The sequence below is a fragment of the Engystomops pustulosus genome, chromosome 7 (genome assembly GCF_040894005.1).
Source record: "Engystomops pustulosus chromosome 7, aEngPut4.maternal, whole genome shotgun sequence".
NCBI classification, from domain to species: domain Eukaryota; kingdom Metazoa; phylum Chordata; class Amphibia; order Anura; family Leptodactylidae; genus Engystomops; species Engystomops pustulosus.
Window position 1 is genome coordinate 149,432,159 of NC_092417.1, and position 27,891 is coordinate 149,460,049.

Below are 27,891 nucleotides of genomic sequence, written 5' to 3' on the forward strand. Positions count from 1 at the left end.
TCTGCGGCAACTGTATGATGCCATCATGTCAATATAGACCAAAATCTCTGAGGAATGCTTCCAGCACCTTGTTGAATCTATGCCACGAAGAATTGAGGCAGTTCTGAAGGCAAAGGGGGGTCCAACCCGTTACTAGCATGGTGTACCTAATAAAGTGGCCGGTGAGTGTACATGGCCTCCTTCCTACTAAAAGCAACTTTTAAAATCATGATAATGGGTCAAGAAGGCTCTGGAGGCATTACCAAAGCCCATCAGCTCTGAAGATTCACGGGCTGTTACAATGAGCAGAACATGTCTCACCTAAACCCCCTGTCCTCTCCTTCCTCCCTCTTTGTGTCATTTTTCAGCAGCAAGTGCATGTAGAGGGGAGACCTGCCCTGCACAGTGTAAGACAGCTTGTAAAGCTGCAACACAGGGGGGGCTTTGGAAACACCCACCAGAGTTGACTTTTGAAGGAAGGAGGCCATGGATAACAAATATAACAAGATTACCACAGTCACAGTGCCTGGATCCCTGGCTTATCAGACTGGATTTTGATAGTAGATGTCCTTTAAAGTTGGTCTGGCAGCTTACTAGGTTGTCTGACAAATTCATACTCATAGTCATCAAATTTCACAGAAAAAATGTTTAGCTACTTGAAGAAGATGAAAGATTGAGTCCAGTGAATTCATGAGCAGATATTTCCCCTTACATCTCTTCTGCTTTCCCCAATTACTTAAGGGAATGGCTGAAAGGCTGTTGTGTATGTAATGTTACACAGCATCACATCAGTCATTACAGGGAGATTGAGAAATGTTGTACTCGTAGATACACTGAACTCATACCTGTAGCTGTATCAGGTTTATCAGTGTATTAGGCTTTGAGTCAAGCATAAAAATACAATATGACACAGTTACAATGGTAAAGGAATTACATAATATATTATGCATCATCCAAAGGATTATTATATTGACCCTCTGTGTATAACAGACAATATTCATTCTATACAGGGTCACCTCCTAGTAGTTGATCCTTGTTCACATTAAATATGTTTATAAAGGGCTGGTCACTTTTTATTACCGTAGATGACGCGCAGTCTCGTATCCCTGACTGCCCTTCACATGTGTCATTGTATAGCAATAAAGACATATTAGTACTATGTAGAATAGTTGTAAATGACTGTATGATAGACAGCTATAATAATAAGGAAATAGTTATGGCTGTCACTTCTGGTATCAAAGATAATACAAGGATGACGGACTGTTTGTGGACTGAAAGAAACGCTAAAGTTAAAGGGGTATTGCAGGATTTTATTGTTCGTTATTTTATAGATCACATATTAGTATCAGATGGTCTGGTGTCTTACACCAAGAGAATGCAGGGTATAGATAATGGGGCAGATTTACTTACCCGGTCCATTCGTGATCCAGCGGCACGTTCTCTGCGCTGGATTCGGGAGTGGCCGGGATTTATTAAAGTAGTTCCTCCGCCGTCCACCAGGTGGCGCTGCTGCGCTGAAAAGCATCGGAACGGGCTGGAGTTCACCGAGCCGAGCTGAGTGAAGGTAAGTGCAAGCTCCGCGACAGATTTTTTTTTTTTAAATGCGGCGGTTTTTCCGAATCCGTTGGGTTTTCGTTCGGCCACGCTCCCCAATTTCCGCCGCGTGCATGCCAGCGCCGATGTGCCACAATCCGATCGCATGCGCCAAAATTCCGGGGCAATTCAGGGGAAATCGACGCAAATTGGAAATATTCGGGTAACACGTAAGTAAATGACCCCCATTCTGTAGCTTCTTCTCAGTTTACCAAACACAGCACCATCCATTGTATAGTGGCTATGCTTAGTATTACAGCTCTGCCTTATTCAGTCAAATAGGGCTGAACGTTAAACAGGCTGTAACAAGTCAGTAAAGGGGAACTAGCACATACAGAAGTGCTTAGAAATGTTCAAATGGCCGATCATGGGGATGGCAGACCTATCATACACATAGGTCATCAAAAATAATACTGGAATATATCTTTAAGAATGAAATGTAAGCTACATTTCTGATATGTAAGATACATTTTTGAATAAAATTCAAAGAGATATTATCTGCTCCTATGTATTCCACTCTTAAAAGGATTGGGCACTCATAGAAAAGTTTAACAGGGTAAGATCCTAATATGGTCCCACATAGTTTCTAGTCCGCTGCTGCAGCCGTGGATCACGTGACTCATCAGCAGCAGGACTCGTCACTTCCTTTGACGTTCCATGTCCTGCTGGCTTCCTGTAGATGGATTCGGTGCAATAATTACTGTATGCACGCCTCCTCCGTCATAACCACGCTCCTTACACCACTGACATGGGAGTGGTTATGATTGATGATGCATATAGTAATGACTGCACAGCCCTCTCAATCCGGCAGAAGCCAGCAGGACAAAGGATGTCACAGGAAGTCCCGGGTTCAGGTGACCCGCAGCAATCGGCAGTGAACAACAAACTTTATCAGGGTAAATAATGTAAGTGAACAAATTAGGGTATTATTTAGGGTTTTTTAAAAAATGGCCAGCTGCTTTAAAGGACAGTTAGACTAGTTTCACATGAATTTATGCATACCTGGACCGTAGCACGGGCATGCATATAGCGGTGCGCTGCTCACCCCTCCCCTCTCCATAGGGAGAAGTGTGGAACGGCCGTACTTACGGAGAAAGATAGAGAAAGCTTTGTCTTTTTCTCTGGTACAATACGACATAGTTGGCAATACGCCCATCAAAATGGATGGACGTTTTACCCATTGAAATGCATAGAGCCGTATGCTACCGCGGTGGTACAGTACGGGTAGCACATGGCCGTTTTCACATGTTCATGTGATAGCAGCCTTACTCTTCTCCCCCCGAAAATAAGACAATGGGGCACATTTACTTACCTGGTCCATTCGCATTCCAGCGGCGGCTTCTCCAACGAGCGTTCGGGTCTTCCGGCGATTCATGAAGGTCCTGCGCCCGATGTCCAACAGGTGTCGCTGCTGCGCCGAGGTGCGTTGGAGTTCACTGATCTCTTCCTGGTGCATGTAAGTATGGGGCGTGCGACCAATTTTTTTTTTTTAAATACGGCGGTTTTATGAATCCGTCGAGTTTTCTGACGGCCACGCCCCCCGTTTTCCGTCGCATGCAGACCGACGCGATTGCGCGCGACAAAATCCCAGTGCAAAACGTCGCAAAAAGGAAAAAATACCAAAACCCGACGGAAAAATGCGAATCGGGCCCTTAGTAAATGAACCCCAGTGTCTTATATTAATTTTTGCTCCTAAAGAGGCACTAGGTCTTATTTTCGGGGGATGTCTTATTTTCCATGAACAAGAATTTACATTTATCATTGAACAAAAATCAACTTCTCTATCATCCTTAAAACTCTGCAAACTCTGAATTTCATGCTGTATTTCTTGTGACTCCATTTCTATTAGAATCATTGGCCCCAATCTCTCGTGTTTAGTAAAAGCACTTTCCATAAATGACCCTTCTTATCCTGGTAGCTGCTGGGATCAGATTTGCAGCATTTAATTCCATGAATTCTTTCCCATGTCTCAACCTTCTGCAGCATCTAAAAGATTTACTAATACTAATGTACGGCGTGGGGGAAGCCGATGCAATGGCGTTCGCTAGGTCTTCTTTTCAGGGGAGGCCTTATATTTCTAAGCCTAAACAAAATTGTACTAGGTCTTATTTTTGGGGGACGTCTTATTTTAGGGGAAACAGGGTATTTGTTATCCATGGCTTCCTTACCTCTAAAATCAACTTTTATTATTATACTTATGAGTCAGAAGGGCTCTTAGGTGCTAGCCGAGCCCCTCCCTACTGCAGCATCACAGGCTGTTACACTCCCAGGGCTGTCTCCTCCTCTCCCTGTTCTCCCAGCACTTCCCCCCTCCCTCTGCCTGCTGTAATCTCACTGCAGCAGAGGAAGTTTCAGCACACGGTGGGAGGGGGTACAGTGTAATAGCCTGTGAAGATACAGCGCATAGGGTAATTCCCTCAGAGCCCTTCATTAGCAAAATTTTAAAATATGCTTTTAGAAGGAAGGTGGCTATGGAGAGCAGATACAAGATGAAAACCACAGTCACGGTGCCTGGATCTATGAGTAAGTGTCCCTGGTTTATCATGATGGATGCTGATGGTAGATTTCCTTAAGGGTTAATATATGTTTCTGTAAAGACTGTTTGAGTCTATAGCCTCAGGAAGTTTATGCTCTGCGGTGGCTTGTAATTGATCCCAAATACTGGGGACCCTAAAAAATAAGTGTACTGTATGTCTTTGAATTGGTCCTATGGACCATGATGGAGAGCACAGTCTTTGTACACTGGCTAGATGACAGATAAGAGTATTGGTTTAATTAAATTTTCCAAAAGTGTTTCAGCTTGCTCAGTTTCCCCCACAGGTCATGTACTATTTGATAAGTAATGATTGACCAGGTACAGGGGTGCACCCTGTGATGTCTGCCCTGTCACTAATGATTTGCTATTCAGGGGTCTGACTCATGTAATGCCCGGAACAAGAACGGAAGAAAATCCAGACTCTCGGTGTATGAATGAATGGGGATCCTGCTTCTGCTGAAAAAGGGGTTGATGATGGTCCTTTGGAGAATTCAGATGACTAAGTATGACTGTAGAGGTTTGTTACAGATGCCATTTTTTAATCCGTAGGGACCCATTGTCAAAAAACCTCAATATGACCGGCCAGGCAAGGAACAAAGGAATAACTTTTGGGGGGTATAATTATGAAGGAAAAGTAAGGCAACAAGAAATGCACAGAATTACCTTTAAAGGGGTAACTACAGGCATGATCACTAACAGAGGCATAATTCGGAGAGGCAGGGCCCCATAAGAGACTTCTCAATAGGGCCCAACTTTCCCCTTCAAAAATATAGTTATGTGTGCACTTTTATACACATTTATATACTTATATACATACACACAGTTCTTCACACAATCGCAACAACCCTGCCAATGCATACAGCAGGTAGGGGTTGTGAATAGCGCCCTCTCCATGTAAATCAAGGTGGAAGCTGGTTTGACAGGTGCTGCCGCCTCACTTGGGGAGTATAAAACCCCTTGTGGGTGGGAAGACAGGGAGACCGAGAAAAGACAAGTTAAGATTCAGAGGAGAGTGCAGCACCTGCCTGTGCTGCAGAAGTCAGTGTTCCACACCAGGAAGAAGAGATGTCTCAACTGCCTGACACCTTGGGCAGCCAGGAGACTAAGCCCCAGCGCAGAGGTCCACCACGTGGACTCGGCTCCATCTTTATCAGCCCAGCCTGATACTATTAACAAGGCTGTGAGCATAACTTCCTGCGGACCTGCACACCGACCAACTTTCCAACCTGCTGAAGCTCCTGCTGATGTTAGGCCGTTGCCTCCTGTTAAAGTTGCAATAAAGAACTGTGAGTTGATTTGCATGACGTGCCTACGTGTAATAATTTATTTATTATAGTATATATACCTTATATACAACATATAATATATCTCACATATGCACACACATAAAGAGCATTTATACATCACATAAACACACACATACAGTACCATATACAGACCTACAGCATATATACACACACACATACAGAGTCTCCTCCACCTCCCTCAACATTTCTTATCTATTCTGCCAACTCAGGTGTGTACTGTGGAAGATGTGCAAGATTTTGCTGTACAATGTGGTGTAATATGTACATAATGGTGCCCATCCTTTAGTGTGTGGCCGAATGTTGGGGCCCCCTGGTGCTAAAGCTCATACACGTCCACAAAAAAAAAAGTGTCCGTTTTTACTACGTTTTGTGTCAGTATTGTATCCACATGCATTTTTTTTCACGTCCGTATGGCATCCATTGATTCGATTTTTCATGTCTGTGTATAAAAAAGGAAGGTTAGCAAAAATTATCGGTATGTGGCAAACCCCATGGTTTCCCAGCATCACCCGAGAAAAAAAAGGACTACATGCAAATCTGACACATGGGCCATAGGTTTATTTTTTGGCAGGATTGGGTCTATTGACCTCTCTTGAAGCCTGTGTTCCTCAGACATGAAATGCATAGTGCATGCAATGATAGAAAAGGACATTAGAATAATAACAGACGATAAAGGGTCAGTGTGCTGTCTGTGGAAGAGCGTACTGGAGAAAACACGGATGTGTGACGCCTTATATTATATAAGTACTTAGTAGTAAGTCACTACTGTATACAGTGCTGCTGAGACCTGTCACTGATAGGGTTAATGCCTCCTTCCCTGAGCACTTGTGTCACATAACAGGGAGGAATGGCTGCGCCTCTCACTAGCGCTGAAGCCTCCAGCCTCCCGGCTGTAACAGGTTGGGTTTATGACCAGGCCGGCTATATCTCTTGTTGTTATAGTTACATCAACACAATCGTAGCTCCTACGGCAGCGATGAATGCGACAGAAGAGAACGGGTCAGCCTCCCCCCGAATTACATACAAAAAACAGGTATATGAGTAAATTATCTTCAGATATTCTAAATTAGAAATACAGTATAAAACATCATATCATCATCATTGTAGCATCCCTCCAAATTTACATAGAAGTTTGAGTAATTCTGAAAAGTTTTCTGAATTTCCTTACTGGGAAAGGATAAAAGCTCCTGTACAGTGTGTATATATATATATATACAGGGAAGTAGGTTTCCAATCTAATTTCATCCTCTATAACTCTTCTTCCTATCAGTGTGATTATTCAGGAATATGATGTTTCTATTCTGCTTGAGAAATTATTAAAGGGAACCTGTCATCAGGAGACTTTTTTCTGTCTCCCACAAATAATAGTGTTCACATTGCCAAAGTGTTTTTATAATAAAATTGGCCTTTTACGAAAAGTTAGATGGCAGTTTACCTTTCTCTCTGCAGAGCTGTGTCCCGTGTCCCATGGGAGTGGCCAATGAGGAGCGGTTCCCCTCCCCACTCCCGGGAAAACTAAAGAAAACTGAAACACAAAAATGGAAAAGGGCCTGATCCTGAAGGTTAAAGCCACATTTGATAATGTTTGTTTGCATCATCAAACCAACCACCACAAATCTCTCATTTCATAAATGCAGTGAGTGGTGTTTTTTTTTGAGCCAATACACCAATGACGCCAGAGTACGGAGTCCGATAAACTCTCCGATAAAGTAATCTATAGGAAAAGCCAGGGGCTATTTTATAGCCCCTACAAGTCTGGAATTCACTTATTATATATGGTATTAGAATCAGCTTCTTGGGTAATGGAGGATGTGTCCCTTCTGTGGTTTCAATTTAGTTTCAGGACCTTTGGAGGACCTTCAACGGTTCTGAAATGGAAATTTTTTGTACATGTGCATTGAGATGTAAAAGGATTTCATGGGTGAAGGACCTTCTGAAGATAAAATATGTTGGGTGGTTTGGGTGGCTATGGGCCCCCTAGAAGGCTTGGGCCCCTGGGCTACCGCCGAACCGCCTGTATTATAATCCACTACTGGGAAAAGCAAAATACCTGGCGCCTGAGGGATAACGACATGGCACATGACGTGTACATGACATTCTTCACATCACTAGCAGTAGTATTAACATGTACACATTTTAACATGTCACTTGCAGAAGATCTGTGGAATTTTTTATGCAGACAGATCATATTTGTGTCATTGAGGATTTATGTGCAAATAGTTCTCTTCTTTTATCAGATTTACCATCAAGATTAGGGTTTTCCATAAGAAACGTGATGATTTTATGATGTAGCATCAGATTATTGCTAGAAAACTTGTCATCTATACAATCCACATACACCTAGGAATATTAGAAGTCATTATACAGGTCCTGGAAATCCTGTGGCAATTCTAAATATTTAGCAGCTTCCAATAATCTTGTGAAAGTATTTGGAAATATAAGCAATCACCTTATATTTTTTTGCCATGATTAAAGGGTACATCACCTTCTGTAGCAGGTTTCATAGGTCGAAGCACATTGCGCCTTATTTATGAAGCATCAATGCCATAATATTGGTGCTATTTGGACACTGCCAAATTTTCCTTTTTTTAATCTATGAATTACACAAAAAAAACAAAAACAACACAATTCATGCCAGAAAAATACTTATAGTAATTCAAAAAAGGAGAATTAAAAAAAAAAATCACATAAAAAGGAGGCTAATTCACAGTAAAAACTAAGCCCTCATTCCTCATTCTCATGGAGGCTATAGCTGAGATCGACAGCAGCCGGGATATGGTGAAAAATTTTACTTTATTTCAAATCATGAAAAGGTCACTAAAAAAAATCATGGCAGTCAAGTCAAGTCAAAATACAAATAAGTTATGGACAGAACGGTGGCTTAGCGGTGAGCATTACAGCCTTGCAGCGCTGGAGTCCTGGGTTCATGTCCCAGGGTCAACATCTGCAAAGAGTTTGTATGTTCTCTCTGTGTGTGCGTGGGTTTCCACTGGGTCTTCCGGTTTCCTCCCACACTCCAAAACATACTGGTAGGTTGATTAGATTGTGAGCCCCATTGGGGACAGGCACTGATCTGGAAAACTCTGTGCAGCGGTGCATAATCTGTGTGCGCTATATAAATAAAGGAATTATTATTAAGTTCAGAGACTGGAGTGGGAACCACAAAACCAATTACAGGTCTGTATGGACCTGTGATTTAGGGTCCCAAGTCGACCTGTATGAGGGCTGTGGGTGGGCTAAAATTTTTAAAATATTTACCTTTCAGTCACCTAGATGTGAGTCTAATGAGGGACATCTGCAGATCCCGTGCTGGAGCCTCCTCTCGGGATGTGGCAGGGAAGCCGAGATAATACCCTTGCTTTATTGCGCATGCGCCGTACCTACAGGGCTTGAACAGTGAAGCCAGGATGTACTGCCCCTCCCTCACTTGCCGGAACGCACCGACGTCAAGTGGAACGAGGAAAGAGGTGATTTTAAAGTTTTTTTTTTAATGCTCCCACATAAAAATTCCTACAGGGCGACTGTGGACACTAAACCACCACCAGCACATAAGGATCTGTGTATGGTTTAGCGTCTCAAATTACCTTGACAGTTTCCCTTTTAGGTTTTTTTTTTTTTAATGCATAACCAAAACTAGCGAGAAAAAACACCACTAAAAAAAACATGTGAAAAATTATAAAAATACATGTGAAACCCTGATATGGAACATGTATTTCCAAGAACTGTTTGGAATCTAAAATGCTGTGAGAGATCTGCTGCTCTATAACCGTTGTCAGCATGATGGACATCTAGATAAAACCCAACAATGCAAGTGTGAACAGAGCCGAACCATATCCATCTGTAATTCATATGCATTACTTGTCTTCTGCTGCAGAATATTAATGTGATGCGCCGCATACATTATCCCTTACATACATACACAATGAGGACATTGTGTACTGGATAGAAGAAGAAGATGAGTAATTGCTGAATATGACAGCCATGTCAGGTAGACCGAGGGGCCCCTTTAGATATGTTGGGAATGTGAAAAATACCTATAAAGGTGCTGCCTAGCAAGTCTGGTCATATAGATGCAGTCAGTTGTATGTACTGTAAGTGACAAGTGGAGTGCACGGCTCTAAAATATATGTTCACGGATTTAGCAAATTCCGGCAACTTGTAGAAAAAACATGTTTTTTTAGAAATGTGTAGGGTTATACTGAGTGAGCTGTAGGATTCAAGTCTATTGTAAACCTTGAAAATTTGTATGAAAATTCACAAAATTCTGCAAGGTAAATGTGCCAACTTGTGGGGATTTTCAGTTTTTATGCTGATTTTGAATCTAGAAAACCACTATTTAAGGGGACACAGCTGCAGACATTGCTAGGAATGGTCAAAACTGCCCATATGCTCCCTATAATGGGAACGGTGGTAGAAATGTTGGTGCAATTGTCTGTGCTGAAGTCTTGTCATTTGATTGTGCTGCAGAAATGGACATGCTGCAGAGGAAGAAACCAGTATCACACAGTGTCGGACTGGGACACCTTGGGCCCACCAGATAAAATTGTTCCGAGAACCACCCTTCATCATCCTCTAGGACAGTGATGGCAAACCTTTTAGACAACGAGTGCCCAAACTACAACAAAGACCCGCTTATTTATCGCAAAGTGCCAACACAGAAATCTAATTTGTGATTTATACTCCCTTCTCTGTCACAGTTTTCATTGATACCAGCACCTGGGGACACCAATAAAGCAGAAAATAGTCCCAGGTAGAGCTGTCACTTTAAAATATCTCTGTGCACAGCAACTCCTGGGCTGTTTGGGACTGCAGGAAGATACCTGGAGTCATCTCTGGTGATGGCCTGAGTGCCCACTGAAAGGGCTCTGAGTGCCACCTCTGGCACCAGTGCCATAGGTTAGCCATCACTGCTCTAGGAAATAAACCCTAGTGACCTCCAAATTAGGTTGTCTTCTGCTATATCTATGGAGTTCAGTATTAGGTTAGAGCCTGGGCTCACCGGAGGATCCTGCGGTACTCTGGTGGGCCAGTCCGATACGGGTATCACATGTCGATTTACACGTACCAAAAATTGTCTAGCGTATACATGACATTTATTGCATCTCATTGATTATAGCCGTGTGTTCTGTTCTGCTGCAGAAAATCTGCATGTAATGTGCATGGAGTGCAAGTTCCCCTAAGGTTATTCACCCTCTGAAAATTATACTACACATGCTACATCTGGTAGTAGGCTCTACAGGGGGCATTTTAATAAAGTGGCAGATTTAATAAAGTGTTGATGCCACAATATTGTTCCTTTTCCAACATTAGCACCTTTTTTTTGGTGCACAATTTGTTTGCAGCTTTGAAAATCCGGCCCCTTTTTACAATTTTTTCACAATTTTTTTGAGAAGACTTAGAAATGAAAAAAAGCAGGTCTACAGAGTTCTATTTTACCTTCATGAATGTGGAGTTAGTTTAGACCAATTTCAGATGTGCGCCAATTCATTAACCCCTTGCGCTACAATCTAACGTGTAAATTGATGCACAATTTGAGCTCCAAAAACATGGACCCTGATAAATGCCTCCCTCTGTGTTTCTATCTGTTACTCCACTAAACTAGAGAGAAGAGTTTTTATCCTGAGATGAGTCACTTATAGAGGTTTAAGGGGTAGTGTCATTTCAGATGCCCATATCTTAGGGACAATGGCTGCTAGAACCATGTAATGATGAAAATGTAATCTTTCAAGACACGGCAAAAATTGTGCTTCTATTTGCTATGGAACTAGAGATATGGGAGGTTAAAGACATAGTAGGGAACTGGATCTTTATCTGCAACTCACATTCCCAACTATGGGGAATATTTATCAGGGCTTGTATGCCAGTTTATCTGGGCATACAGGGACAGTGGTAGAGTGGCCCAGTGCAGGGCTTTCCCGCACCTGCACACTAGGCAGAACTAAAATTGTGCAGCAGAGGGATGTGAATTTTATCATACGCTGGCTTACAATGCCACATGTCTTTATCTGCCCATACAGATTATAGCACACAGCACACAGAAAGATGGTATACCACTGTCACTGTCACTGTTATAGATCTCAAGATATTAACATCTGAAGTGATGCTCACCATCCAGCCTCTACAAGTGACTCAGCTCAGGCAAAAAGTGACTGTCCTCGTCTCACTGGCATATGACTTTGGCTGTGATTTTCTTTTATAAGTAAACATTGAAGATTTATTGTAAAAGATTCGTAAAATTCTAGAAAGGACATTTCGTACCATACCGTAGAGGACCTGTTAGTTTAGTGGTATAAAACTGGACCCTTTATGTAATGCGCATTCATTTACATCTACATCTACCTCTGTAAATCCTTCTGACCTTTACATCTGGATTAATAGACATTACATCTAATTCATAGACATTAATTAGGTAGAAATTTGCCAAAAGATTGTCTTGATCATCTCATCTGTGAGCAATGTATGTCACATGGCAACCGGGCCCAATACTTCTAGGGGGCCCATGGCCAACCAGACCACCTTGAAATCCTTGTATATTTGTTCTTGCTCTCAATACACATGTACACAAGAGCCATTTCAGGACCTTTGAAGGTCCTCGAAAGGTGCTGAAACCGCAGATTGCAATCAGGTAGAAGGGATGTATCCTCCATTCCCCACGAATCTTGATTTCCAGACTTGTAGGGGCCATAATATTCATACCGCCCAGGGCCCATGGCCGTCTTAATCCACCCCCGATTGTGGCCATACATATATGAGTCTATTATGGAAAGTCCACGGCAGAACTGAAAATTGAGCAGACAGCCCCTATAGCCTTAGGTCCCAATGACTATTAACACTGCAGACTGTGACTGGTAATTGGCCAGTTTCCTCTATGGGTAATCTATACATATACATGTGCCCTTGGCTGCAGTCGGATTAGACTGTAATAACCATGTATGTTCCTGTCATCACTGATTGACAGAAATTACTTCTCGGTTCACTAATCCCTAAAATTGAAACTTTCTCATACGAAACATAATAGTGATTTAGGTTATTTTTAACCGGCTGTTCTACTGCACATTATATGAGTGTCAGGTCTTATCTCTTCCAAACAGTTGAATGACCTCCTGCAGATTTATGGCCCCTTGAGGTCCTCTCACATGAGCTTCTGCTACACCTGGTGATGTAACCTGAAATATTCAGCAAATAATCTTCATCTAACAGCATTAGTGGTGGCGCACAATGGAGGGATATTATAATGTCCTGTCCGCCGTTTTTCTGGCTTTTCCACACCCTGTATTTACTATAGTCCGAGGAGGCTATAGGTGAAGTCTCTGCCAAATCGGATCTAGTTTTAACAGGTCCAACCTGGAGGAACCTCTTGGTAAGACTGGGTTTCAAAGCCTTCCTAAAGCATTTAGAAGAAATTGGTGCAACACAATTCAAGTTCAGCTAGAAGGGGCTAAACGCTTCTTTGTCGTGATCTAGCAACTCGTGTTGAGAGGACCCAAACCACAGAGTTCAGGTTCGTGACGAACTTTGCTCGTTTGGGACCTTGGGCCGGACTCTGAACTTTGTTAGCGATGTGCGGGCACCGATCACGGGTGTTAACTTTTGGGGAGGATTGCACCTCACCGATGACCCTCACAAAAATGGCAGCGCCACCTGCATGTTAGTGCTGGCGCATGCGTGGGCACAGTGGTTGGGGCAGTGTGGAGGCCATTATACTATTCCATGTACAGAGCTGTATGAGGGATTGCTTTCTGTGTAACAAATTGTATTTTCCAGTGACTATATTCAATATTCCATGCCGTGTACTAGGAAGAGGGAAATAAATTCCAGATGTGGTGAAATTGGCAAAGAAAAAAACGCATTTGGGTTATTTGTGGGCTCTGTATTTATGACTTTAACTTTTCGCTTCAAATGACACCCTCTCTAATTCCTTGGTTAGGTAGGGATTAATGGATTCTAAAAAATTTAAAACTTTTGTACGAAAAACGAAAGACATAGCGTACAGAATCCGTAAGTATTCATTTTTTGCGGGACGAGATGACGTTTTCATCGCTGACCTTTTGGGGAGTGCACGACCTTTTGATCACTTTTTATAAAAATTTTGCAAAGATTCGAAATAGCGAGAAAAAGGCAGTACGACCGTACTGGCCGCTGTTTTCTGTTATGGGTTTCACCGCCAGGAATAACTGTGTCTATAATATTGGTGGATCAATACTTTTGGGGCTCATGTTTATGAGATTTGTATTTTTATGTCAGTTCTAGGAACGGGCAGTGATTTGTACTTTTAGGGGTTTTTTATTAAATTTGTTTACTATTTTTTTAGACGATTCTACCACGTACTGCTATTCTACATTATAGCAATATATTGTTGCATAGGATTTATTACAATGTGCCACTAACATCGGGATAATATAACTATATTTATGGGAAAATATCTTCACACAGGAACATTTTTTTTAATTACATCCAACTGAAGAAATGTATATATGTTGGAGATTAATTAAATTAGATGTGAATGCCAAGATTAGAGCGCCCCTTTAAATGTAAGTCTTGCATCTTTTAAAGGGGTTTTCTCAACAATCAAGTCCCGCAGGATAGGGCCTAACTTGCTGATCAGTGGGGGTCTCTGTGATCACAAGAACGGGGGGTCCATCAGGGCCATAGGTACCTCTGTCGCTCTCGTAGATGAATGGAGCAGACGCCTGCACATGTCCGTTCTGCTCCATTCATCTGTACGGAGCTAACGGAGATTGCTGAGTGCTGCGCACACCTGTGGATAGGGCCTAACTTGATTGGTGGAAAAACCCCTTTAAGGCCATGTAAGGATGCCTGCATGTGGTGTGACCTGGCCACATAATGCATTGCCTAAATGAAGGGGTACTCTTGTACTCTATATAAGACACCTGCACTTCGTGGTCCCAAAGGGCAGATCCTCACTGATCAACGTCTTATGGGAGGGGACAACACGTTTAAAGGGGTCATGGCTTATTTACACAGAAACTTGCATTGAAGAATCTGGTTAAAAAAAAAACTATTTCCAGAAAATCACACTCCAGTTTATTCATGATGTTTCTTCACTTTAGGAGAGATCTTATTTGCAGCTACCTCTGCACAGTAACACGTTGGCACACCCCTGGCACCCTGCTGCAGGGCACATGTACCACAAGCCCCACCCTAGCTGTGCCAGTATATTATGTCCAATTATCTTATTTAGAGATTAAACTTCTATTTTAGAAACATCATTTCCAATATCTGTCATTTCATTCCTCTCTTCTTTAATTTGATAGATTTTTTTTCTACACTTCTGCTATGTGCTGTACGCCCGAGGGTCGTAGTAACTACAAAAACAAACTGACTCACTCAGCAATGACTCACCTGCAAAGTATTTGTCCTCAGAAGCCGATTCCTGCAACGAATCTGCCGAGTGTGAATACACCCTAAGGTCCCTTTCACACATCAGTATATTGCATCAGTAAATTTGAGCTGAGTAGATGAGGTGACGAATAAAGCAAATATAATATCTCACACGGTATTGGGAGGGGGGCCTTAGGTCACTTGAGACAAAATAACCAATATGAGAGAAATGTATAAATCTAAATTCACCCGATCAGATTTGTGAACCTTAAAATCTGTGAGAAAAGAAGCCTCAAAATCGTTGACCTGCAGATTTTCTTAAATATATTTTGGACATCAATGGATTTTGAGGACTGCACTAAGTTATATTGTATAGCATAGTATTGTTATCCCCTTTCCATAGGACATGGGATAACAATGTGATAGGCTGGGGTCCACAGCTGGGACCCTAAGGCCCCTTCCACACTTGCGTTTTTCACGCGCGTTTTCTGCGCGTGCTTTTGACTTGCAGAACTTGCATTGCACTCTGACCCATTGTAACCAATGGGTCTTTTCAGACTTGCATTTTTTTTCACGCACACACGCGCGTTTTTTTTAACGCGCGTTTAAATCTCGACATGCTCTATTTTTGCAAGTCACGCGCGTGAAAAACGCACCATACATGTCTATGGAGATGCATCAAAAACGCATCGCACTCTGAGACACTTGCAAGTGCAATGCGTTTTTCACGCATCAATTGGCATAGAAAAGATAGAGCTCAGTCCTGAGTCCATTTCACGCCCATTGCCTGCGCGTGAAAAACGCATTGAAATTGCATTGAAAACGCGCGTGAAAAACTGAGACACTGAACAAACTCTGACTGAAAACTGATTGAACTCTGATGAAAAATGTCAGTTTTTCACTAACCAAACCCTGATCGCACCCTGATCAGAGTCTGACGTGATCTGCAACGCAAGTGTGGAAGGGGCCTTACTCTATTACACAGCAGATTTTTATATTCAGAATTTCTACTATATTTGAAAACAAATAACTCAAACAAGATTTTAATAAATTCTGGAAAAACAGCAGCTTTATCCTAATACAAACCTGTGGCTGTGAAATCATCCCTTTAATAGGTTGGGTTAATACTTGCAGGGTTTGTTGCAGGTTTTCAAAGCCAGAAGTGAGTCATTAAGGAAGGAAAATGAAAACATCCCCTACACACCTTCCTTATATACAGAAACAATGCATGTTCACTGTTAATTTGTATTATTATTATTCAGCAGGTCTTGATAGTCACCTCTCCCTGCTCTGGCTCTGTCTCCTTCCTCCCTGTTCTTTTGTGTTACCCTATTTAATTTTCTTATAAATATCTGCAACACCCCTGCCAATGCATAGGCAAGGTGGTTGTTGCGAATAGCGCCCTCTCCTTGTCAGGATCTATCTGTTGAGCCTGCGCAACTAATGCTAGGTAAACTTAGTAATTGCAGCTGTAGCCACAACCTGGTAAGCAGGGGCGTAATGATAGAGGTTGCAGGGGTCGCGACTAAGACCAGGCCCATTGCCAGTCAGAGGCCAGCAACTGACCTCTGCGCTGCGCTGATAACTCGGCGCCGCGGGCAGATGTTTTAAATTGTGACAGCCACGGACCTTCCCATTACAGCGCACGGACTGTTCTGCATCTGGTCTGTGAGCTGGATCAGGGGGGCCCGGAGCTGTCACAATTCGATCCGCCCACCTATACCCCCACTCTTAGTCTGGTTCAGTCTAGTCAGAGTGAGCAGTACATGTGAATGCTGCCACAGCCAGTGTCCTAACACCAGCAACCACAGACGCCTTATGGCAAGTCAGGAGACTTAAGCCCAGAGCCAAGATCAACCACCCGGACTCAGTTCCATCTGTACCAGCCCAGCTTGCTGAATCTGCTGCTAAATCGGATGTTTATCATTTAGCCATTGCCTGCTGATGAATAAAGAACTGTAAGTTGATTTGCACAACTTCTCTGTGTGATCCCTGGATACGGCTGCTTACCACCACAGGCTTCCCCATCCATTACACAGGGATTCATCCTACATAAACCTTAGGGGTTACCTCAGGGAGAAACCATTATATTAGCCTCTCCCTCTATTCTTTCTTGCACACGCCACCTGCTGGAGACCTGCCAGGCTGTATGTCAGCCCTCCGGTCCCCATACCAAGCAACATGACCACAGCGTGCCCAGGGCCACACTAGCCAGCCACTCCGGTATTCTGGATCCCTGCTGCCACCAGGCCACAAGAACAGGCTAGGCCCGATGGGGATGCTGCATATCTGTCCCCATACATGTCTATGGTGCCGAGCCGTGCTAATCCAAGCACACACGTGTGTTACTTTACCGTACCATCGCTGGTAAAAAGAGCATTCTTTATCTCTCCCAGTATGTACGACCAGGCACCAAAGAACCCTGTGGATGTCCAGCCTGCCCCGGCATAACATACATTCCTGTGAAAGAAGTCTAACATATACACATTATTATCATAGTATTTGAGGCTGGAAAAAGACGCAAATCCATCAACTCCAACCTTTAACTATTAAACCAATTTTTTATCCCCCATAACCCGTGATATTTTTTCTCTCCAGAAAGGCATCCAGGCCTCTTGAACATGTACATAGAGTCCGCCATAACAACCTCCTGCGGCAGAGAGTTCCATAGTCTCACTGCTCTTACAGTAAAGAACTTTGTCTATGGTGATGGTAGAATCGCCTCTAGGTGTAGAGGATGCCCCTGTCTATGGTTATGGTAGAACCTCTTCTCTAGGTGTAGAGGATGCCCCCTGTCTATGGTTATGGTAGAACCTCTTCTCTAGGTGTAGAGGATGCTCTCTGTCTATGGTGATGGTAGAATCGCCTCTTCTCTAGGTGTAGAGGATGCCCCTTGTCTATGGTGATTGTAGAAATGCCTCTCCTCTAAGTGTAGAGGATGCCCCCTGTCTATGGCGATGGTAGAACCGTCTCACCTCTAGGTGTAGAGGATGCCCCCTGTCTATGCTGATGATAGAACCACCTCTTCTCTAGGTGTAGAGGATGCCCCCTGTCTATGGTGATAGTAGAAACACCTCTCCTGTAGGTGTAGAGGATGCCCCCTGTCTATGGCGATGGTAGAATCTCCTCTCCTCTAGGTTTAGAGGATGCCCCCTGTCTATGGTGATAGTAGAACCACCTCTCCTCTAGGTGTAGAGGATGCCCCCTGTCTATGGTGATGGTAGAACCGCCTCTCCTTTAGGTGTAGAGTATGCCCTCTTGTCCTGGTCACAGGCCTAGGTATAAAAAGATCTTTGGAGAGATCCTTGTACTGACCATTCAGGTATTTGTACATTGTAATGAGGTCTCCCCTAAGTCATCTTTTTTCAAAACTGACTAACCCCAAATTTAGTAATCTGTCCTTGTATTCTGCCCCCCCCCCCCTCTATTCCCCTAATAATCCTGGTTGCTCTCCTCTGCACCCGTTCCAGCTCTACTATGTCCTTCTTAAACACTGGTGCCCAAAACTGTACACAATATTCCACGTGTGGTCTGACCAGTGATTTGTATAAGGGCAAAAATATGTCCTTATCTTAAGAATCTATTTTCTCCATCAGTTTTATCAAGTAAATTTAATTAAAATAGTTAAAATTAAAAAAAATTATTAAAATATAATTGTACTTTTTGTACAATTTACATTTATCTACATTAAACCTCATCAACCATTTCTCTGCCCACTCCTCAAGCTTCCACAAATCCCCCTGTAATGCTAAACTATCAACTGCAGTAATAATTACTTTACACAGCTTAGTATCATCTACAAATATTGAAACTTGACTGTGTAAACCCACTACAAAATATTACATACTATTACATATTAAATACTACTAGCTGATGCTGTGTTATAAGGTTATGTACAGTGAGATACTCGAGGATAGCATCTCTAACAAACCCCTTAAATATTTTCCCCACAACAGAAGTATTTACATTATTCCTCATCATGTCTTTGGATCAATGCACACTCACAACAAGCTCACACACTCGCTTTTCTGTTTGCCATTAAATAGGTTAGATGCCAAAATAAGCCGCTGCTTTCACTGCAACAAAGATCTGGCTGCAAAATCATGGTGTCCATTATTTAACCAGACAAAATTGTGCAACATGAATTCTTAACACACTTCCCTGATTTAGACTTAAAGGACATCTACCATCAAAATCCATCATGATAAACCAGAGACACTTACTTATAGACCCAGGGACTATGACTGTGGCAATCTTCTTATATTTGTTATGCATGGCCTCCTTCCTTCTAAAATCAACTTTTAAAATTATGCTAAATAGATTTTCTTTAAGCACTCATATTATAACACTTATACTTTCCACATTCTAAATAGATGAAGACTTTTATGTAGGTAACCAGAGAGTCAGTATCGTGTCAGTGTCAGGTAACAACAGCCGGTAAGCAGCTCAGGCTATAAGTACATTCTGCAGGAGATGGAGGGTGGTGTAAAATCTTTAGGGCTCCTAATAAAAAAGAAGAGGAGATGTCTGGAGGATTTTATAAGAGAAGACGTGCCCCTGATGAACAGAGGCTCCTCTGCTTGCAGAAACCAAACGTTAGAACTTGACAGGTTCTTTTTCACAAGGAGGCGTAGACCCACCAGAAGATCTCCTGGTTCTGCTCTGAACCATTCTGATGTTGAACATTTCTTCTGCGGCTGAATAGCGAAGACGCACATTCATACCCCATGGACCTCAATGGGTGCTCCATAATAGTACCACGTGACACGCTAAACACCTCCATGGACACCTGATGTAAAGTAAGAATTGTAGACTTCAGCATAAGCATATAGTCGTGTGCATAATCCTAATTCTTTTTAGTTAATAGTAGTTGACGTTGTAAAATATCTTAATATAAAAAAAAACTTACAAAAACAAGTACATACAGATGTAAAAAATTGATTTAGAAGCCTACAGATTGTATCTCCATGAGAAGACCCTTAGGCTAATTATATACTTTATATCTGAAGTGTAAAATGTTCTGTTGTGTCATGTAGTGATGTTTTATGTAGCCCGCACACCTGCAGCCGGAGGTATTCTACTACCGATAGTACCATGTATGTTCCCAGTACGGTATGTACTATACTCCAGCAGAGAAATACTACTAGGTTTTTTATTTTACACCTTATATATTCACCATTGACAAAATTACATTTTACAATATATCTATAAATTATATTCAATAATGATGCAAATGATAAAGTTTATCTCCCCCTCCCTGTACAATGACTTCTATATAGATAACACTGACCCATCATTACATCACTACTGACAATACATGATGTCACAGCTTATCTCCTCCCCCTCCCTGTACAATGACTTCTATATAGATAACACTGACCCATCATTACATCACTACTGACAATAGATGTCACAGCTTATCTCCGCCCCCTCCCTGTACAATGACTTCTATATAGATAACACTGACCCATCATTACATCACTACTGACAATAGATGTCACAGCTTATCTCCTCCCCCTCCCTGTACAATGACCTCTATATAGAGAACACTGACCCATCATTACATCACTACTGATAATAGATGATGTCATAACTTATCTCCTCCCCCTTCCTGTACAATGACCTCTATATAGATAACACTGACCCATCATTACATCACTACTGACAATAGATGATGTCACAGCTTATCTCCTTCCCCTCCCTGTACAATGACCTCTATATAGATAACACTGACCCATCATTACATCACTACTGACAATAGATGATGTCACAGCTTATCTCCTCCCCCTCCCTGTACAATGACCTCTATATAGATAACACTGACCCATCATTACATCACTACTGATAATAGATGCTGTCATAACTTATCTCCTCCCCCTCCCTGTACAATGACATCTACATAGATAACACTGAATTATCATTACATCACTACTGACAATAGATGATGTCACAGTTTATCTCCTCCCCCTCCCTGTACAATGACCTCTATATAGATAACACTGACCCATCATTACATCACTACTGACAATAGATGATGTCACAGCTTTTCTCCTCCTCCTTCCTGTACAATGATCTCTATATAGATAACACTGACCCATCATTACATCACTACTGACAATAGATGATGTCACAGCTTATCTCCTCCACCTCCCTGTACAATGACCTCTTTATAGATAACACTGACCCATCATTACATCACTACTGACAATACATGATGTCACAGCTTATCTCCTCCCCCTCCCTGTACAATGACCTCTATATAGATAACACTGACCCATCATTACATCACTACTGACAATAGATGATGTCACAGCTTATCTCCTCCTCCCTGTACAATGACCTCTATATAGATAACACTGACCCATCATAACATCACTACTGACAATAGATGTCACAGCTTATCTCCCTCCTCCCTGTACAATGACCTCTATACAGATAACACTGACCCATCATTACATCACTACTGACAATAGATGATGTCACAGCTTATCTCCTCCCCCTCCCTGTACAATGACCTCTATATAGATAACACTGACCCATCATTACATCACTACTGACAATAGATGATGTCACAGCTTATCTCCTCCCCCTCCCTGTACAATGACCTCTATATAGATAACACTGACCCATCATTACATCACTGCTGACAATAGATGATGTCACAGCTTATATCCTCCCCCTCCCTTTACAATAACCTCTATATAGATAACACTGACCCATCATTACATCACTACTGACAATAGATGTCACAGCTTATCTCCTCCCCCTCCCTGTACAATGACCTCTATATAGATAACACTGACCCATCATTACATCACTACTGACAATAGATGATGTCACAGCTTATCTCCTCCCCCTCCCTGTACAATGACCTCTATATAGATAACACTGACCCATCATTACATCACTACTGACAATAGATGATGTCACAGCTTATCCACTCCTCCTCCTGTACAATGACCTCTATATAGATAACACTGACCCATCATTACATCACTACTGACAATAGATGATGTCACTGCGTATCTCATCCCCCTCCCTGTACAATGACCTCTATATAGATAACACTGAGCCATCATTGCATTGTGATGAAATATAGGAATATACATGCACAAGGGAGGGGGTCACATGCCAGATTAAGTATTGTTCATCAGTGTATGAATATCCCTTACTTTCCACTAGCCTTATCTTTAATAACTAATGAACTCTCTGAAAGACACTTCTAAAGCACTTCTAAAGACTGGAGAGAGTCTCTGGCTCTGTAGGGGGTAACCATCAGCTAACACCTCTGTAGTCCTGGCGTCTCCAAGGGTCATGTCTGGTCTCAATGTAATCCAGGGATTCATCAGGATCCAATGAGACCAGAACTCTGACCCTATGACTATCCATTGAGTAGCAGGAACTCTTCCAAGGTCTTGAATCTGGTCCTAGATATGACCTTAACATGACTATAGATCAGTGGTGGCGAACCTATGGCACGGGTGCCAGAGGCGGCACTCCAAGCTCTTTCTGTGGGCACACGGGCCATCGCCCAAGCACACCAGATAGGACTCCTGTAGTTCCAAGCAACTTAAAAGATGTTGCTTTCAGTGATATTTTAAAGTAAGGCCCCTTCCACACTTGCGTTGCAGTTCACGTCAGAGTCTGATCAGGGTGCGATCAGGGTTTGGTCAGTGAAAAACGCACATTTTGCATCAGAGTGCAATCAGTTTTCAGTGTTTTCAGAGTTTGTTCAGTGTCTCAGTTTTTCACGCGCGTTTTTGATGCAATTTCAATGCAATTTTAATGCGTTTTTCACGCGCATTTTCTCAGGACTGAGCTCTATCTTTTCTATGGCAATTGCTGCGTGAAAAACGCATTGCACTTGCAAGTGTCTCAGAGTGTAATGCATTTTTGATGCATCTCCATAGACTTATATGGTGCGCTTTTCACGTCTGAAAAGACCCATTGGTTACAATGGGTCAGAGTGCAATGCAAGTTCTGCGCGTCAAAAGCACGCACAGAAAACGTGCGTGAAAAACGCATGTGTGAAAGGGGCCTAACTTCCTTGGCTACTTGGGAATGTAGGAAAAGGGAGAATGTGTAGACAGGGCCAAATTATCTCTAAAGGACTTCCTGCTGGCCCCATGATTCTTTGTGTACAGAGGGACACTGGAAAGAAGCTACAATGATGCAAATTTTCCCTTCTTCTTTCTACTGTGTTGGTGTCCACAGGAGGCCAGTAAGATTGAACGTTGTTGAAGAACAGGGAGCAATAAGATACTGCTCTAATTTTGGTTGGCACCTCACGATAAATGAAGGGGATTTGGGTTTGCAGTTTGGGCACTCCATCGTTAAAATGTTCGCCATCACTGCTATAGATCATGCCACAGCTTATCTACTTCCCTCCATGATTTGGTCATGCCTAAAGGTCTAACCTCCAGTCTAACGCAATGAGTCTGCAATTAATCATATCACTATATACTGTTAACAGAGCTCAGGAAAGATGCCTCCATGGACATGGACATAAACGGAAGGAAAAGTTCAAAAAGATAAGAAGTGCTAAATTTTATCTTGTTTAAATAAGTAAAAAATACATTGGTGACATGTACCTATTAAACTACAAAATTAACATATGCTTGTAAGTCACAAAACTAAGAGTACAGTATACTTAGTTTATCTATGTCCATGCCAAACATTGCAGTTCCAGCGTATGTGCTCCCAGCTTAAATCTGCATCCCAGCTTAAATCCGCCTCCTTTTAACAGTTAAATTGTTCCATAAACTTTTTCTAACTTTGATCCACCCATCACTGATTGACTCCGCCCATTGCTGCTTTGCTTCGCCCACCCAGGGGGTGCATGAAATGGTGATCTGCCGTTTCTAACACTGTACTCACTGCTAAATACTCCATGCAGTGAGAGGGACAGGATTCTGGTAAGGACAGGAATAAAACGGGGAAAGGCACTGAGCTCTCAATCAAAAGAAGGAGGCGTGGTTCACTGGCAGTTTGGAGAAAACATGACTATTCTGTTCAGAAACTGACTCTTCTCTAATCATTGGAGAAAATCATTGAGAAAATGTCTGTAATTGTAAGGTGCAGTGCTTCAGTGGCAGATAATTTTAATTGACACTGAGAGGACTTTAAACTCTTTACCAGAATATATTACCTGTGTAAGATTCTGATAACAAGTCTTCTTGAACCTGAGAGGATCATTTATCCCCCCTATGTTTTCAGTACTGATTCTGTGTACATATACAGTCTGCTGTACCTATTGATGGGACTTATTATTGTTCTTGAAGGTTTCCCGCAGCAATAGGAAAGGAAGAGGATCCCAGCCAAGGCCACCCACGCAGCCAGGAATAGAGGAGATGTGCAGGTAATCCATGTGTCTCATTCATATTAATTATCTGTCAAGACATGGAGAAGAATCTTTTACTTATCAAAGGATTTGGGTTGTATCAATTCCATGACACTTCTCTTGTGTGGTGAACTAAAAAAGAGTATGTAAATAAAACATCCCGAAAAGCTGAGAAATTGAACATACTGGTAACCATGCACCATGCAAGCTGTCGTAAGTCTAACCCTGAGTAGCCTAAAACCATTGGCAAAACAGGAAGAGGCTTTCCAAAATATACTTCCATAGTGTTCGTATTAAGGTTGGAATTTCCAATTGGATTATCATACAGGAAGTTTACAGCATAACAGAATACCATGCAACAAAATTTTAGAAATAAGTGCACAGTACAGTAAGTTAAACAAACAAGGACAAAACCAAGATGCTTACGAGGTACAAAATCATAACGCACAAGAATAGTCAAGATTTAGGCAAAAGGTCAGAATCACAGCAGATCACAAGATAATGCAGAATATCACAAGGAGCCAGAAAGACAAAGTCAATATCAGGCAGCCCAAATGCAATATCAGGCACCCCAAATACTGGAAAACTGTTGTGAATTTTGGGGACAAACCCAAATTTTAAGAGACAGCATTGGAACATTTGGGCATCTAAAAATAATGGGGCTTGTTATACCGTGCCCAAAAGTGGGTGATCCATAAGCAGTTAAGGGGACAGTTATTAAAGGGTCTTAATTTTTGTAAAGTTGGTGAGTGTGACTTAAGTGAGTGTGACTATGGATCTGCCTTGTGACACTACTGTTATGGTTATCCCCGATCCAGAATGTCCGCCAAGGATTCGGAGCTGTTGCGATTCACTAAGATCGTGCGTCCAATTTCCTGCATGTGTCGCTTCCCCGCTGAGGTCGCCGGAGTTCACCTTCTTCTTCCCGGTGCATGTGAGTGCTGATCTTGCGACACAATTTTGTTTTTAAATTTTTCGTTTTTTCCGAATTAGTCAGATTGTCCGACGGCCACGCCCCCCGATTTGTGTCGCATGATCACGTGTGCCAAAAACCCGGGGAAATTCAGCACAAATCAGAAATAGTCGGGAAACCTGATGGAAATGTGTCCAACGGACCCTTAGTGAATGTGCCCCACTGTCAAAACTGCTGCTCATTGAGAAAATAGTATAATATAGCCAGCAATGACAACAGAGGCAAAGGGTAATACTAATCTAGGTTTCTGTTGGCAGCCGCACAGCGAGAACATGAATGGTGAAAAGGAATGAAGTAACTCTGACCTTTGTGTAGAGATTAGTCATTTCATTAGTCATAAAGTTACTATAGAAAGAGGATCTGTCAGATCTGCAGTAACTATACTATAGATGCTATAGCATTCAATGAATGGATGCGTAAAGTAGTAAATGATTAACATCATTTGCAACGCACCCATGTCCCCTAATTGGTTTATGTTTTGGTCATGTTTTGGGTGCCCTTGAGCCTGATTTCACAACTCATTTACTTTCCTATGTTCCCCCTGTATGTACTGGATGTATAGTCATACACATGGGGGGAGATTTATCATCAAGTTTCTGAGGTAAAACTGCTCTAGTTGTCCATGGAAACCAATCAGAGCTCAGCTTTCATTTTATAAACAACTGTTTGAAAATGAAATCTGAGCTCTGATTGGTTGTTATGGGCAACTAGAACATTTCTGCTCTAAGAGACTTATGATAAATCTCCCCCATGGTCTCTCTACATTTTGGTAATTGAGATCTGACTATCATATAGAACTGTATGCGCAGTAGCTCTGGCTTCTCAGACAAGTGGGCGGAGCTGCGCGCTGACAGTAGGGGAGGGGGGATTGGAAGAGGCTACTGGGGCGTGGAGTAGACATAATTTTCCAAAGTTAATAGTGAATGAAAAGACACAGGCCCAAATTTACTATGCAGTATCTGGTGTGGACTACATATAAATACATGTCTGACCGGGTGCACATGTTTTTATGAAGTGTTTGCTTTCGCATTGTCAAAAAGGACAAGGGCTTTTTATTGTGTCACGGCTGCACCATGCAAGTCATGACACAAAGGGGCGTTTCGGTTTGCTGCACATTAGTGAAGAAACTGCGTGTAGTACTTATAGTAAATCTGGCCCACAATTCCAAAAAAAGGGGTTGGATGGAGCAGTATGGGTAAATAAAGTACTTCTTCTTTTGTCACTGAAATTTGGCGCACTCTCCATTTGTTTAAAGAGAACGAGACGAAGACATTGGACCCCATTTATCAAACACATTGCAAATGGCACTATGTAGTGGGCAGAGGGCGCCGGCGCAGGCGGAGTGAACCAAGATTTGGTGCAACTTTAACGTGAGGTGTGCAATACAATTCTGTCGGACACTGCATGATAAATGTGGCGCATGATCCTTCTGTGCATCGGAACGCCCATTTCAGTGCAGAATTTTGGGACGCCAGCTTTTTGTCGGACTTTACACATTCTTTCTAGTGCACTCTGCTTGCACAGGTATTTAAGAAGTGTCCGCGCCACATTTGTGTTGGAGCAGTGCAGGGGGCGCCAGATTCATGAAGAATGGGCGGCAGAAATCCTGAATCTGGTGTCCTCTGCACACTACACAGGCAAACTGCACAAGTTTTACACTTTATAGATACATGTGCAAGCAGTTTGCACTGAAAAAAACTTGCAAAGTACAACAAAAAAAACGGTACAGGTGCTTTAATAAATGTGAGCCATAGAGAAGATTCAACCAGAGAAACTAAGCAAAAACTTGCAATAGATTGACAACTCTGTAGTGCCATCTACTGGCTCACTGGCTCATTGACATTGGAAGATTCTAAAGAAGCAGAACAAGAATTAGGCTACCTGCAAGCGCAGAAACGCCAATAATCTGGCATCCGTTTTTTCATGTTTCTTCCTTCTAAACTACAGCAAGTGCTGTGGAAGCAGGGAGGAGGTTGAGACAGTGTAACAGCCTGTAAAGCCAGATCACAGAGAGGCTGAGGTAGCCTCTCAGGCTCATTAGCATAGTTTTTAAAGTTGACTTTAGAAAGACAGAGGCCATGTATAATAAATAGAAGAAGATTACCACGGTCATGGTGCCTGGGTCTATGAGTAAGTGTCCCTGGTTTAATATTGATGGATTTTGATGGTAGAATTCCCTTAAAATTCCTGTTTGACCTCTATTTAAACATGTATTTATACCGAAAATTATTTAGAATGTATTATTTAACTATATCTATATAAAATAATAGTGTTATTTCTCTTATGTAGCTCATCAGGTCCCTTGAAAATTGATGAGGTCAACTCCTTAGGTCACTTCATCCGCATAATAAACGTTTCTACAGACCAAGATATAGACGTCAGCGGCTTCCTGCTGCTGCAGCTGGAGGGGGCACAGGTGGTGTCTGTGTATCGCTTCCCATACAATGTTATTCTGGAGCCCCTGCAGCACATTACGGTAAGATTATAGGAGTAGTAATATCAATGAGCAGAGACAACTTGAAACCAACTGCGACCAAGTTGGAATGTTTGGCTCATAACCCAATGTTTTCTCCAATTGAGATTGCCTGGCAGTTATGGAAAGTTACAATTTTTAGAATTTTTTGAGTTCTGAGCATACGGATACTTTTCTATCAAGTAGATATCCCGTTATACTGTTACTGCTGGAATTTCCAGAAGTCAGACCTCTGATCACACATGTAGGACCTCTTCATGCAAGTAGTAAAGATTTCACATTACAATTACGAGACTTGACTCTGTTTCAGTGGCGCAACTTGAAGCTGATGTGCCCCAGTGCAAAGTC

At 42.2% G+C, this 27,891-nt stretch overlaps 1 protein-coding gene across 5 annotated transcripts in view; it reads left to right on the forward strand.

Annotated features, from left to right (window-relative positions):
• The window catches only part of LOC140071013 (lamin tail domain-containing protein 2-like), a 55,873-nt gene that overhangs the window by 19,766 nt on the left and 8,216 nt on the right, over nt 1-27,891 (forward strand). For 2 of the 5 annotated variants that reach the window (XM_072118211.1, XM_072118212.1), the window contains 2 exons: nt 24,039-24,115; nt 27,360-27,546. In XM_072118211.1, the coding sequence (XP_071974312.1) occupies nt 24,108-24,115; nt 27,360-27,546 (195 nt within the window). In that variant the 5' untranslated portion in view covers nt 24,039-24,107. Of the gene's footprint in view, nt 1-6,292; nt 6,449-19,311; nt 19,557-24,038; nt 24,116-27,359; nt 27,547-27,891 lie in introns of those variants that run through there. The other 3 variants (XM_072118209.1, XM_072118213.1, XM_072118210.1) reach the window with 3 other exon arrangements.